At 36.1% G+C, this 16,410-nt stretch overlaps 1 protein-coding gene across 2 annotated transcripts in view; it reads right to left on the bottom strand.

Moving 5' to 3' along the window:
* LOC108735059 (paired box protein Pax-6-like) overlaps window positions 1–16,410 on the bottom strand; it is a 214,492-nt gene that overhangs the window by 49,654 nt on the left and 148,428 nt on the right. For both annotated transcript variants that reach the window (XM_025979263.1, XM_025979265.1), the window contains exon 7: window positions 8,553–8,790. In XM_025979263.1, coding sequence (XP_025835048.1) covers window positions 8,553–8,790 — 238 coding nt within the window. The remainder of the gene's footprint in view (window positions 1–8,552; window positions 8,791–16,410) is intronic.

The following is a 16,410-nucleotide window of genomic DNA, read 5'->3' as shown; positions in this document are numbered from 1 at the left end:
ATGTTATAGGGAATATCGTAAGCATAGAAAAGAGATGTCAGGTAGGAATTGCAGCGGACACTAATAAAGAACAAGGAATTACATTATGTCAGTTAATGTGTAAGAGAAAGAGATGCAGACTAACAGAATTTGAGCATGTTGCCAGCATCGGACTTCAACGAAAATTCAACATTCTCAGGAATTTAGGAAAGTCAAGACGCATGGTTAAAGATATAATTCCAGTCAGGCAATTATAAAGTCGATCCTGATATTTTGCATACATAAGCAACCTGTAACCGTTGCACCGTTTACTGTTATTCAGTTATCTCTTTTCACTTTGTCTGTATTACTAATGAAGCAATTTAATAAGGGCGTGATCAAAACGTAGCAAATGACTACAGTCACACGTGGAAACAAGTAAGAAGATACGTCCATTCTCATCATCATCATAAGGTCGTCAGTCCTAAGACTGGTTGGGCACGTACCTCCACTCTTTCCTATCCTGAGCTAAACTTCGCATTTCCCTAAAACTAGAACAGCCTACATCCTTAACTATTTGCGAAGAGTTATCTAATCTAGGTCTACCTATTTACTTGTATCATGTCCAACAGTTCCCCGTTTGTACTGTTTGCCCAAGATACATAAACCAGGTAAGTCGATGCGACCAATTGTCTCTGCAATTGGTGCACCAACTTATAAATTAGCCAAGTGGTTGACAAATGAATTCAACAACCTCCCTATTAAACCACCTAGTTTTTCAGTTAAAAATTCTATTGAATTCATAAACAAAGTCAAAGACGTAAAACTAAAAGACAGTGAGGTTATGGTTTCATTTGATGTTTGCTCCCTTTTTCCAAGTGTACCTGTTCCGCTTACTTTGACGTATTTAGAGGATTTACTTAAAGAAAATGGTTTCTCCGCCGACATTGTAGCTGAGTACATAACTCTGGCTTCAATGTGCATGCGGCAAAATTATTTTCAGATAAATGGTTGCTTCTACGAACAGAAAGAAGGAACAGCTATGGGGAATTCTTTATCACCCTTTATAGCCGACCTTTTTATGAGTCGTTTTGAAAGTGACCTTAGCCACCTTGAGTTTTTTCCTCGAATATGGCTTAGATACGTGGACGACATTTTTGCTATCTTCGATTTAAGTTCCAGAAGTCTTCAAGACTTTCTTGATGTTTTAAATTCACGTTTCCCTTCGGTTAAATTTACAGTAGAAATGGAAAAAGATGGCAAATTACCATTTTTAGATACGTTGGTTATAAGAAATGGGAATTCTTTAGAATTCGACATCTACAGAAAACCCACTAATACCTCTAGATATATACCCAACGACTCTAATCATTGTGTTCAACATAAAATGGCTAGTTTTAACTTCCTTGTACACAGATTACTTAGCTTCCCTCTTAGTAAAAATAGATATAATAAGGAACTCTGTACAATTAAGAAAATTGCAAAAGACAATGGTTACAATTGTAACATTATTGATAAATTAATTAATAAGATAAAATTTAGGAATTTTATTTCAAGATCTACGACTTTTCAAACAGATGCTAATAAAACCAAGTTTATTACTATGCCATACGAGCCAAGATTTACTCGCGGACTCGAGGGTATTTTTCGAAAACTTGGTTTACGGATTGCTTACAGTTCAAATGGCAACTCCATTCAAACTCTCCTTGGTAACCCTAAGGATAAAATTCCATTCTTAGAAAAGTCGGGGATATATGAAATTAGTTGTAATGACTGTAGTAAAAAATATATTGGACAAACTAGACGTTCAATCAAAACCAGATTTAAAGAACATCTAGCTCATGCTAGGTTTGGTAGAGAAGAAAAATCTAGTGTTGCCCAACATATTCTTACTGATGGACATAATATTAATATTAATAACCTTAAGTTAGTTAAAGAAGTTAGGAATAATCGTTTACTAAACAGTTTTGAAAGTTTATACATTTATAAAAATAAACAAATTGTTCTTAACAATGACAACGGTCCCATCCCTGGATCTCCGCTATTTAGTTTAGTTTAATTACGTTTATGATGATGATGTTAAGGTCCATTGAACATCTACCTTGTTGGCTTCGGGTCATGTTCACTGAACCTTAACAACTATCAGTATAAATTAGGATTAGTTCTCATTTAGGTTTAGTTTACTTCAGTCCCTGAAGAAGGTAACTTTGTTACCGAAAAGTGCTTCGGACAACTACAGTGTCGTGTTTTGGCGTTGGGGTTTTGAGCTATTCCGTTTGTTCTACAACAACCGCCAAAGTTTTTCCAATCTTCATATTAGGTCTACCTCTACCCCTCCCAACTCCTGTTTCTGCCTCTTATATGTCTCTGACTAGACTTTCATGCCTGAGAAGGTGTCCTACCAACCTACCTCGCCTATTTCTTATTGACTTTCATAGAGTCCTCTGTTTTCCTATTCTTTCTAGTACCTCTTCATTTCTAACCTTTTCTATCCACGTTATCTTCATTATGTCTGATACGTTTTACTTGGGATATCATAATATCGTGGTTTCAGAGTGTCACACCGTTCCTCATGATCTCTGCCACCCTGAGTACTGAAAGAGCTGCTGCCTTCTTTCAAGGACTTCTCTTAGTCTGGTTTTTCTTTAACAACCCCCCCATTATGGTTGAATCTATGGTCCGGCTTCCTAAATCATCGAAACTCGCAAGCCGATCCACCCACTCTAGTTTCTACAAGAGTTTCCTCAAGGTTCAAGTCCCGTCGGATGTGGAACGCTTCACGATTTTGCATCCATTCTCACAGATTATTTATTGTGGACTATGCCAATTTTGATCATCTCAACTATGTATAGTGTTTTGTGCTTTCTAGCATTTTCTGTATACGTGTAAGAATACAACCGGAAGAAGCAGAGCAGGATGATTTTCGACTTTTAAAGAGTTTTGAGATTGGGAAAAAGCTACAATGTTTATAAGCACAAGGAAAACAGTAACACAGCCTGCACTAGAGGGTTAAATATACATGCACATGCAAGATCCTGACTGGTGGATATCTGTTTGTGTGTTTATATATACATATCTATTTTCAAAGATAGCGTATGTGTATATGAGGGTTTAAGTTGGTCTGGAGGGCGGACGGCAAGCAGCCACTTTATCGCGGCTGTTAAATACAATCACCACGGCCCGAGATCAAAGGGCCGCCACGGGCGACGACGTTCATTCCGCAACAGTGTATCCAGTGAATTGATTCGTTGTTGTTGCTGGTGATGTTCGGTTAGACGGGGGTGGTTTAAACGGGCCGCCGCTGCTATACGTGAATGTGGAGGTACCCACGGGACGGCTGCTAGTGACACTCGTTCAAAAATTCAAACCACGCTTTTAGAACGCTCTCGTCAGCCTCGGGAACTTTGCTAATTGGAATGTAGAATACAGTCAAACGTACCAGCAGAGGGTATGATGTTCAAGTGTCTAATCGATAGAAATTCTAACGGTACTCATTCCTAATTAAAAAAAGATAGTGTGCAATAGTAGTTATCTGTATAAGGTTAGATATACAGGGGCAAAATATTAGTATGCTTGGATTAGCATCTAGCAAGGAGGAGTTAGAGATACTTTTAAATAAAATGGAAGCGATATTGGGAGACGAAAGATTAGAAGAAGTTGGTGATTTTAGGTATCTAGGAAGTCAGATAAGTCAGGACGGAAGGAGTAGTAGGAATATAAAGCAGAAGACTGCGCACGGTCGAGTCGTCCTTAATAAAAAGAAATCATTTCTATGCTCGCGATCGGTTAATTTAGAAATTCGAAAAAGATTGTTAAATGTGTATGTTTGGAGTGCGGCACTGTACGGGTGCGATGGACGATGGGCGCTGCGGAAAAGAAATGGTTAGAAGTGTTCGAAATGTGGTGTTACAGGCGAATGATAAGGATACCGTGGATAGAGAAGGTTAGAAATGAAGAGGTATTAGAAAGAATAGGAAAACAGAGGACTCTAGACTGGATTACTGTTCGCAAATAGTTAATGATATGGGTTGTTCTAGTTTTGGTTAAATGCGAAGATTAGCTCTTGATAGGAAAGAGTGGAGATGCGTGTTCCACCAGTCTTAGGACTGACGACCTTATGATGATGATGACCTCCACTAAGCCACCATGAGTGCTATCACCAGCCATTTTGGGTCGTAGATAATAATATGTAGGTTCGGTCTATATTTCTATTTACATTAAAAAAAGAAATATAAATACACATTAAATTAAACGGGGACAACTATACTTTAATTTTTATTTCAATTGGAGATACTTAGTGAACTGACACACTCTTGCCGCCATTATTTCTATTGGTTGGACCCAAAATGGTGGACATCATAATATTTAAATCTTTATAGTTCTCCAGCTCCATGTACAATCAGGCATAAATTACTATATGATGGGACATTTTCGGTGAGGAAAACATTTGTTAAATGACACAAAGCTACTCAAATTTCCTTTAAATAAAATATTAAGGTTAGTATCAGTTCGCAAACTAACTTTGGCCTAAAGATAAGTCGATTTGTGATGAAAACAATATAAAAACGGAAGATGGAATGACAAAATTAGCGACAAAAATAGAACTGGTTAAGCTGAACGACAAAACTTAACTTGTTGAACTAAACTACTGCAAAATGGAATAAAATCAAACCTATAATAATACCACCACCAGTACCTCCGAGAACAAAAGCTATAGAAAAGTATAGGAAAAGACCTGAAAATACATAGATATCACTACAGCGTAGTGCAATTAAATAAGGGTAGCTGACCGACGAAGTCTTCGTAGAATTTATCTATTGGGACCAAATGTTTTGAGAGGCCCCAACAGGGTGATATTTGTGATAATGAACATTCATACGCTATAGCAGCCAATGCAGTAACTTATATAAATATGGAAAATTACACCATGCTTAATATTGCATACATATCCCTAATCCTAATAACTACAACTGAAATTACACTGTAACAGTTATAATGTTTTAAACTTTAATCCATTGTCCTCTTGATAACAATACTGTCGATGCAATAAAAGACTGCGAAAATATTTCAGTGTTTTGTTGGTTATCCTTTTATTAGGATCATTAACGAATACAGCGGAAATGCGATTTGAAGAAGGTGGTTGGTCTTTGACGTTGTACGTTTTCGAGAAAATACTTTGGACGTTTAAAGCGATCGTTGCGGCTTAAGTTTGATTATTAAATTCGACAGAGGGGTCCCACATGTTTCAAAGGGCCGGGTCGACGCGTCGATTTGCAAAACCTGCAAAGTATGTAGCAGCCAGCTAACCGCGAAATTCCGCAAATTTAATATCAGCCCTTTGTAGGTTTCGCATTTAGTTCAGCAACATGCGGATTTCATAATTCCTGACCTTATTCGTCTGCGTTCAGTTCGAAACTGCTGTTTTCGTATTGTATTACAACAGGTTTTGTTGCTTCTTTTTTTTTTATTTTATAAACAACCTAATATTGAACAGGACGTCCGCAAGCTACTGCTTGACATATCGTCTCGCATATTTAATATTTACAATATAGGCAGAGACAACATCACAATTCATTTTTTTGGAGATCAATTTTAATGAAATAAAAAAGACAAACATTCATACAATTTAGACAACTTTTTGAAGATTTGTGACCTAATAAGTACGGTTTGTCGTTGTTGCTGTTGTCACCTCTCGTAGTTTAGTGGTCATCACATTGGTGCGTAAAGCCAAAGGTCCCGGGTTCGATTCCCGGCGGTGGTGTAACAACAGCAACAATTTTTCCCTCATTAATTTGAGGTAGCGTGGAGTGGGTAAAAAAATTCAAAAATGAATTTTCACAATTAATATTTCATATTAAAAAAGACAAATTTGAAAAACTCCAATAAGCGACGCGCTCCACTGGTTTGCAACACTCGCGTGTCAATGATAGAAGCAAATAAGCGAATTAGGAAGGGTGTTTGTCAGGGAATTAAGGGATAGAGAATCAATACCCTCGAGACAATCGTGACGTCAGTAATCCTTGTCGCTGTAAGGAATACGACAACAACCCTTTGCTTAAACACACAGTATAGATACTACTAACAAGAATACAAGCAAGAATGTTTGATGAAATTGTATAGTTTTTCAGTATTTTTAATTACTGGCTGTATATATAAAAGGAGTAAAATATAAAATTCGTTAATATATTAATAATAAGAAATAATTGCAGTGTTAAGTTTGGTTTGCATATTAAATTCTCTATAGGAAAGTTTGGATATAATGACTCCGTTTAAAATGACATATCGTTTATTATAACTCAATCTCAAGAAATCATATTCGGCTATAGTGACCCATGTGATTAATAATAACACTTTCGCTTATTTTTCTGACACCTCATGTATATTGATATTATAATTCATCGTTCTTTTTCTGTTAATAAATATCTATATACAATTTGTAGTATTTCTCTCTATTAAAGTAAACAACTAACCAAAATAGAAAGTTGTTTATTTTCTAAGACTATGCTTTATATGACGCCAGCTTAGTATGACGTGTTTGTCATTTTCCTTCAATGTCATTATAAGCGGATTCTAGTGTATACGAAATTAATAATTCAATATTTTCGAAATTCGATTGGTCTCAAATTATTCGTTACTTCCAATAATTTAATCCCAACCTAAATCATTCCTCTATCGTTATAAGAGATTGTGACGCATGTGATGCAATTGTCGAAGGTTTTTGTGCAACCGCACAAAATGGAACATTGTTAAACAGGAGATTAAAAGTTTAATTTCCCGGATAAAAGGTAAAGCAAACTACACAATAACTTAACAGAAAGTCCCGTTCATTTTCTCTGCTGGAATTCCGCAATAACGAGATCACCAGGAGTCCCAGACGACCGCTCGTCACGTTGATAGTCATCTCCATTTCTACATGTAAACCCCGACCTTAAGGGTGCAACATGAACGTTGACCAAACAATGGTATTTCATCTCGCTCCCACGTTTCACATGTACCGGGTGATTGAAAAAAAAATTATTGGGCACTCCTTGAAACGATTTTTCGAAGTGTTACGATTAAAATTACAAGTTAAAAACTAACTAAAAGAAATTAGCATAATACAGAAAAGTATCTCTACGGCAGGATGACCAAAACAAAAAACCGAATATGTTTTTTGGTCTCACGTAAAAATACGTTAATTTAACATGTATTAATATTACTTACCAAAAAAACTCAATTAAGTACTTGCATTTCACATCATGATATCATTGTCTACGTTTCAAAATTTTAAGTTGAAGTATCAGTATACAGATGCCGTTGTTTATTGTTTTATTTTATAGGGTTCCATACGTGCTCAACAAAAGCGGAACCCATATACGATTACCCAGATGTCTATCTGCCCGTCTGTCACAGTCAATTTACTTCGAATCTACTGGACCGATTAAGTTGAAATTTAGTACACATATGACCCAAACATAGACGCATAACGTAAATAATTTTTTTTTATAATTACATAATAAATAGTTTTAAGGTTATTTAAGAAAGTAGATGAAAATTGACCACTCCCCCCTTATATCCGAAACTATTGAACCTAAAATTTTGAAAAAAAATCAAAAAATAGTTATTTACCTATAGATTAGAGAAAAATTAATAAGAAGTTTATGGTCTGTACATAATGTGGTAAATCTTTCAACAAAACAATATTGTTTGAATACATGTCTTTTTTCAACTACAATGTTAAGTTGGTTCTCGGGTTAGGGTTCCGTACGTCCGAATGATAAACGGAACCCTTATAGGATCACTCGTGTATCTGTCTGACCGAAAATTCTGATCGAACTTTTTATAATTGTATGAAAGCCCAAAATCAATACGTGGTTGAAGTTAGAAGATTACCAGTTTCATACACTATTTTCCAAGAGTTGGTTGTACCTATGTAACTATCAATACAATCAATCAATGAGTCGAGATAATAATTTATTGATAGATTGACAAATGTCCTATGGAACTGTTAACAATAATTGTGTAGACCAAAACTGGTGCCATCGAGTGGAAGTTCTTTGTTTTAAACAAAAGAATAAGTTAGGGGATTGGTAATTAAATCACTCGGTATATATACTGTAGATTTAGGTCCGGATGGTAGCTTTATGTGCGTAATCTTCACCACTTTACTACCTACTAAAAGCACTTATATAACATAATAAAAAATAATTCGCAGGAGTACAATATGCGACATGTTGGAATGAATAGCTCTGTCGAATGATAACATATTTCGTTCCGAAAGGGCTTTTTTCAATAGTAATACCCAAGAAGAATAAGATCACGGGTAGTAGCAAACGAATTGGACGATAAATCTTGCAAGAAAGACCTCAAGAGGATCTTTAGAAGCTTGAGTGCAGCATTCAAAGTACAAAAGCGCGGCGGGTTCGTGTCTTGATCTACCGTTGATGTCTCCGCATAGAAATATTAATAAATTAACTAATTCTTGAAAATTAGCAATTTGTGCCTTCAAATTCACATAAATAAAGGCAAATGGAAAACAATTGCTAGTAGGGGCGAGTGGAATAATTGCGAACGAACGTAAAATTCCAGAAAATATGAAATCATGTGTGACTTACCCTTCTTCGTAGTAATGTCGTCAGCTAAAATGGTGGTTGGGGGGCTTAAGGGTTGCAGGGGGAACGGGCTGCTTCCCGGGGGATACCAGGGAGCTGGCCTCCAGCTACCCTGGTTCCCATTTAGCAACCTCAGCTTGTCGTAAACGCTATCCGCCGAAGTGTTGACAGGACTTTGTTGTTGTGCAGCTTGTTCCTTTTGGGCAGCCAGATTTCTTAGCACCCTATTGATTGAAGATACCTGTAACAAAAATACAACGTGTAATTATACAACACGTTACTGAAGTGAAACTTCTTCAAACACACAAACGTGCCGCGATAGGGGTTAAGGAATTCGTTTAATGGTATTATTTGTACACTATGAATTTAAATTTTATACTATACATGCCAGAGTTGCCTGTAACGAACGTTGTATTGAAGCGCGTTCACGGTTCAAGGGATCCCCACTACGAACTCGACTATGTGGCCGAGTAGAGGGGGGACATCCGTTGCATGATTTCGTTACATAGCAACTCGCATGAAACGCACTTACCCTTCCGTGCGTAAAGAAGTTTCACTGCAAAAATGTTTCCAAATTGCTATATATATATGGGAAAATCTCGACAATCTTTTTGAAATGGACCAAACTCCTCATATGTTAATAATATAAGTGCAGCCGTTTTAAAAAAAGAAAGAAAAAGAATTAAGGGATACTTATGGTGATTAGAATAATTTGATAGAAGAATAAAGCCTAGTGATAACCCGAAAGATAAGACCTCGGGTTAAACTTTGGCGCTTGATATTTAAAATGTATTTCTTGTAGATTCATTTTTTATATTGTTGGAAGTAAGTAGTCTAACATGTTTTTCGAAATTCGGAATTGATTTAATGGTATTATTTGTACTACACATGCCGGAGTTGCCTGTAACGAACGTTGCATTGAAGCGCGCTCACGGCTTAAGCGGTCCCCACTACGAGACATCCGTTGCATGATTTCGTTACATAGCAACTCGCATGAAACTAACTTACCCTACCGTGCGTAAAGAAGTTTCACTTCAAAAAAAATAAAACTATGAATAAAAGCAGGTATAAGCAGCTACCCACCTGGTTGCTTTGGGAAATATCTCCTGAGACACCCTATATATTACAAAAATTGTTTTAATAATTTTTTAAGTGCCTACCTAATCTGGAATTAATTTCTTTTTCTTTACCATGCGATAAAAACATTGCAAGTGCATATGGTACATGAAGGTATTTTGTCGTCTAACAATCAAAACATGGCCTGACAAACGTCATACTGTCAACAGCACAAGACCACCTTGCATGGGAATCAAAATTCCGAAATCGAACGTACAAGGAAACCTTAATAAAGTGCAGTGTAGTGAAAAGAGACGGACCTATGAAAGCTGCTGAAATTACATACGGAATCGGCTGCCGAACTGACTCTTTCGTGTGAATAACAAAAGATTGAAGAAAAAAGGTCATAATGGGGTGGTGGTATCATGGGGAAGTTTTTGAATGCAGTGCCAATAGAGGACGTCCCGTCGAGAGCTTTGTATGACCTGTGACCATTGACGACATCGACATCGGAGCTTTTTAATGAATTGCTGTTCTCCTGCCTTTTCCACGAGTACTTTTGTTTAGTCTGATGTTTTAATAATAATCGGCTCGTTTCAAGACCTTGTTGGCTATAGTAGTTTGTCGTACTTGTCGATATCAAGTGACTTTTACTCCAATTGACGATTGTACTACGACAAATGTCAAGAAGGATACGGGAAGTAATGGAAACCGTCAACTACATTTACAAAACACTCTTCAAGAATATTGTAAAATCATTGAAAGACTGTGTTTACATCAAAGGAACAAGTTAGTAGCATTTAAGATGTAGTGTTATAGGAAGATGTTAAAAGTTAAAAATATCGAGGACAGAAAAGGTTAGAAATGAGGAAGTATTAGAAAGAGTAAGAAAATATAAGCAAGATAGGTTGTGACAATCAAAATTGACAAAGTCGCAACAAATTATCCGTGAGAATGGACGTATCATCTTTCTTGACTCCAATTGGGATTGTAGTAATTTGCTGCGTTTTGAACACGCCCTTGTTAAGTTAGGGAATGCTTCATGATGAGTACAGACAAAATGAACAAGAGATAACTGGATAATAGTAAGAGGTGCAGCAGTTAGAGGTTGCTTAGGTACGCAAAAAATCAGGGCCGGCTTTAGAACTGCCTTTAAACACGCATCTTTGCTTTCATAAATTCCTGAGAATGTTGATCTTTAAAGTCCGTTGCTGACAACATGTTCAAATTCTGCATCTCTTTTCGTTACGCATCAATCGGTGTAATGCTATTCCTTTTTGTTTATTAGTGTCCGCCGCAATTCCTACCTGACATAACTTTAACTTTTGGGTGTTTCATTCCCACCAGCCAGTAATGCTGGTGGGCGGGCAGTCCCTCCGGACTACGCCGGAAGGTAGGGCGGAAGGCCCTCTTCAGCCTGCTTTCAGGAATCGTGGGAATGGGTGGGTGGTGGTTCGGGTGAGAAAGTTGAGACGGACGAAATGAAGACAGAAGAGAATGAAAGATTATCTGTGGAACAGTACTGCCCCAGCATTTACCTAAGTGATCCAAGGAAACCACAGAAAAACTTGAACCAAGGCAGACGGACCCGGAATCGAACCGGCGTCCTCCCGAATGCTAAGCAATAGTCTAAACCTCTAGGCCATGCCGCTCGGTCTACCTGACGTCTCTTTTCTATGCTTACGATATTCCCTACAACGTCTGTCGTGAGTAAAAGTAGGCGAAATAAGAAAGTAAATGCGACAGTTTTATTGCGGAATATGCCAATTTTGACGCTTTCTCAGACCTAGAACACTACCCGAAAAAATAAGAGTTGTAAGTTGTTTTAGCTTTATAGAAATCTGAAGATAGGTTTAAGAAAGAAAGCCGCACATCTACACTTATCTAAATAGTCTTCAAGCTGAAGAACTTACGATGACGATGATGATGAAGAAGTACCTACATGCAGCATATGTACTGAAACTTCTATAGGTAGCGTTCACTACGCTGTTTATATTTATTAATCGAACGCTATTTAATGAAACCAATTAGGTTAGTCGGCGTTCTTTGGGAACTTTAAAGACCTAAATAGTTTCAACTCGCGATCTACTATTAGCAGTTTACACAGAACATTGATTAACAGTAAGTTTTTGAAAAGCAAATAAAAGAAATTGTGCTTTTATTATTTATATTTCGAAATTAATTAATTAATTTAAACTTCCACAAATTAAAGGCAGAAACAATTAATTCAATCCACGCAACTTTCATGATAGCAATAATAATCAGCAAATTGATCCCCTCTCTCGTTAAACGACCTTACGTAATACCAAATGAATGATATCGCATGTAACTTATTTGATACCGCAAAGATTGAGTTGGCGTATTCTCCAAATTTAAAATTGGGGTTCTCAGCCTGCTACGATTTAATATCTTGCTCGACTGGTTCGTTTAGAAGAGTAATATTTGAATCTGAAACTTTAATTATCCTAACGGGGGGTGCAGTTCGATTTGAGAATTTCCCAATTCGTATAGATGGTACGCGTAATGTGTAATAATCTATTCGGACACGTGCTAGTCACGTGCCGCAAAGGCACTACAGTATTTCCGATCCACTCGTGCTAAAAAGCTTATATTACACCATCGGAGCTGCTCGATTCAAACGAATCTTTCAGATAAGCTGTAATGAAGGGACTAATAACATTTTTATGAAAAGATAAAAATCTTCCCTACATATAGACCATATTATTCTCTTGGTGATGACATAAAGTGTCATTGGTGATAACCCTATAGGACACTTTAATTTTGTAGTGTTGGATATATGCAAGTATGCATCCTAACATTTTGGAAGAAATCATCATCATCATCATCATCATCATCATCATCATCATCATCATCATCATCATCATCATCATCATCATCATCATCATCATCATCATCATCATCATCATCATCATCATCATCATCATCATCATCATCATCATCATCATCATCATCATCATCATCATCATCATCATCATCATCATCATCATCATCATCATCATCATCATCATCATCATCATCATCATCATCATCATCATCATCATCATCATCATCATCATCATCATCATCATCATCATCATCATCATCATCATCATCATCATCATCATCATCATCATCATCATCATCATCATCATCATCATCATCATCATCATCATCATCATCATCATCATCATCATCATCATCATCATCATCATCATCATCATCATCATCATCATCATCATCATCATCATCATCATCATCATCATCATCATCATCATCATCATCATCATCATCATCATCATCATCATCATCATCATCATCATCATCATCATCATCATCATCATCATCATCATCATCATCATCATCATCATCATCATCATCATCATCATCATCATCATCATCATCATCATCATCATCATCATCATCATCATCATCATCATCATCATCATCATCATCATCATCATCATCATCATCATCATCATCATCATCATCATCATCATCATCATCATCATCATCATCATCATCATCATCATCATCATCATCATCATCATCATCATCATCATCATCATCATCATCATCATCATCATCATCATCATCATCATCATCATCATCATCATCATCATCATCATCATCATCATCATCATCATCATCATCATCATCATCATCATCATCATCATCATCATCATCATCATCATCATCATCATCATCATCATCATCATCATCATCATCATCATCATCATCATCATCATCATCATCATCATCATCATCATCATCATCATCATCATCATCATCATCATCATCATCATCATCATCATCATCATCATCATCATCATCATCATCATCATCATCATCATCATCATCATCATCATCATCATCATCATCATCATCATCATCATCATCATCATCATCATCATCATCATCATCATCATCATCATCATCATCATCATCATCATCATCATCATCATCATCATCATCATCATCATCATCATCATCATCATCATCATCATCATCATCATCATCATCATCATCATCATCATCATCATCATCATCATCATCATCATCATCATCATCATCATCATCATCATCATCATCATCATCATCATCATCATCATCATCATCATCATCATCATCATCATCATCATCATCATCATCATCATCATCATCATCATCATCATCATCATCATCATCATCATCATCATCATCATCATCATCATCATCATCATCATCATCATCATCATCATCATCATCATCATCATCATCATCATCATCATCATCATCATCATCATCATCATCATCATCATCATCATCATCATCATCATCATCATCATCATCATCATCATCATCATCATCATCATCATCATCATCATCATCATCATCATCATCATCATCATCATCATCATCATCATCATCATCATCATCATCATCATCATCATCATCATCATCATCATCATCATCATCATCATCATCATCATCATCATCATCATCATCATCATCATCATCATCATCATCATCATCATCATCATCATCATCATCATCATCATCATCATCATCATCATCATCATCATCATCATCATCATCATCATCATCATCATCATCATCATCATCATCATCATCATCATCATCATCATCATCATCATCATCATCATCATCATCATCATCATCNGAATTAATTGGAATTTTTCACACACAAGCCTTGCTATATGAGCTCTCAAAGCATATAAAAATTGTACGGCTTAAATGTGAAGTTGGGTGCAAAAGAATACAATTAAATCCTCTGTCGGGAAAAAACGAAATGACTTTCCGAACAACCCTATATTTACGTCTATCTCTACTCTTCCTAACTCCTATTTCTGTTTCTAATATGTCCCTAATTAGCCCTTCATGCCTGAGAAGGTGTTCTACCAGCCTAATATCTTGCATATTTATTATTTCACTCCATAGCGAGCCCTACCCTTTTTAATACCTTCTCATTTCTAATCTTCTCTACGGTATCCTCATCAATTCAAATGACCTGGATGATTAATCACGTTAAACTTTTGCACATTTAGGGCATTGAACTTTTTTTTTTGACTGTTTTCAGATAAAGCTTGAATCGTTACTTCCTTAAGCGATTGTTTATTCTTTGTTTTATATTTCTATTGCAAAGAATCATATACCTACTGCTATTTACCTAGAACATCAATAATTGTGTTCATACTTAGAATAATAATAAAATTTTTCGGATTTCTTCCTGATATTTTGACTATTTCTTGAGCGACTTAATCGAATCAGATGGATTTGCCATAGGACTTCCATTACAAGCATAACAGAACATTATGGATGAAAATACTTCCATAAGAATTCCCGACACTTCCTTGAACTTTTACTGACTTTGTTACTATATATATGAAACACTTCAATATTTAATAGAGGTTAATATTTCAATTATTAATGTAAAAATTCATTTTCCATTTATACCAACTATAAATTATTTCAAGTTCATGAGAAAAACTCTCATTAACTTGAGGTAATTGATATTGGTATAAATAGAAAATGAATTTTCACATTAATATTAACCACTATTAAATATTAAAATGTATACAGAATTAATATAATTAGTTCGACAGATTTTTGAGCTTTGAGTACGGTTTGTCGTTGTTACTGTTATCACCTCCAGCAGCTTAATGGTCACAGATTTGGTGTGTAAAGTCAGGTGTCCAAAGTGTAAGGTCCCGGGTTCGATTCCCGGCGAGAGTGTGACAACAGCAACAATTTTTTACCTCGTTAACTTCAGGTAATGTATATTCTGTTTATAGCATAAATGGAAAATGAGTTTTCACATTAATATTTAATATTCCTGGTTCATTTCTTGAATAATCAGCAAATTGATCCCCTCTCTCGTTAAACGACCTTACGTAATACCAAATGAATGATATCGCATGTAACTTATTTGATACCGCAAAGATTGAGTTGGCGTATTCTCCAAATTTAAAATTGGGGTTCTCAGCCTGCTACGATTTAATATCTTGCTCGACTGGTTCGTTTAGAAGAGTAATATTTGAATCTGAAACTTTAATTATCCTAACGGGGGGTGCAGTTCGATTTGAGAATTTCCCAATTCGTATAGATGGTACGCGTAATGTGTAATAATCTATTCGGACACGTGCTAGTCACGTGCCGCAAAGGCACTACAGTATTTCCGATCCACTCGTGCTAAAAAGCTTATATTACACCATCGGAGCTGCTCGATTCAAACGAATCTTTCAGATAAGCTGTAATGAAGGGACTAATAACATTTTTATGAAAAGATAAAAATCTTCCCTACATATAGACCATATTATTCTCTTGGTGATGACATAAAGTGTCATTGGTGATAACCCTATAGGACACTTTAATTTTGTAGTGTTGGATATATGCAAGTATGCATCCTAACATTTTGGAAGAAATCATCATCATCATCATCATCATCATCATCATCATCATCATCATCATCATCATCATCATCATCATCATCATCATCATCATCATCATCATCATAAGTCGTCAGTCCTAAGACTGATTTGGTACGCACCTCCACTATTTCCTATCCTGAGCTAATATTCGCATCTCAACCACAGCAACCTACAACTTTAACTATAGGGTTGTTCGGAAAGTCATTTCGTTTTTTTTTTGTGGAAACGAAAGACAGTTTTCGTATAATAAACAAATGCTTTATTAAATTATATATTGACCGTTCTGGTCCAACATCTTTTGCCATCTTTCTGGTAGTAGCATAATTCCACGCTCATAAAATTTTTGGTCTTTGCTGGCAAAAAACTGATCGAGGAGG

This window comes from Agrilus planipennis, unplaced genomic scaffold, assembly GCF_000699045.2.
Source record: "Agrilus planipennis isolate EAB-ADULT unplaced genomic scaffold, Apla_2.0 scaffold20, whole genome shotgun sequence".
Classification (NCBI taxonomy): Eukaryota; Metazoa; Arthropoda; class Insecta; order Coleoptera; family Buprestidae; genus Agrilus; species Agrilus planipennis.
The sequence above is the reverse complement of the archived record's forward strand: the minus strand, read 5'-3'. Positions and strand labels throughout refer to the sequence as shown.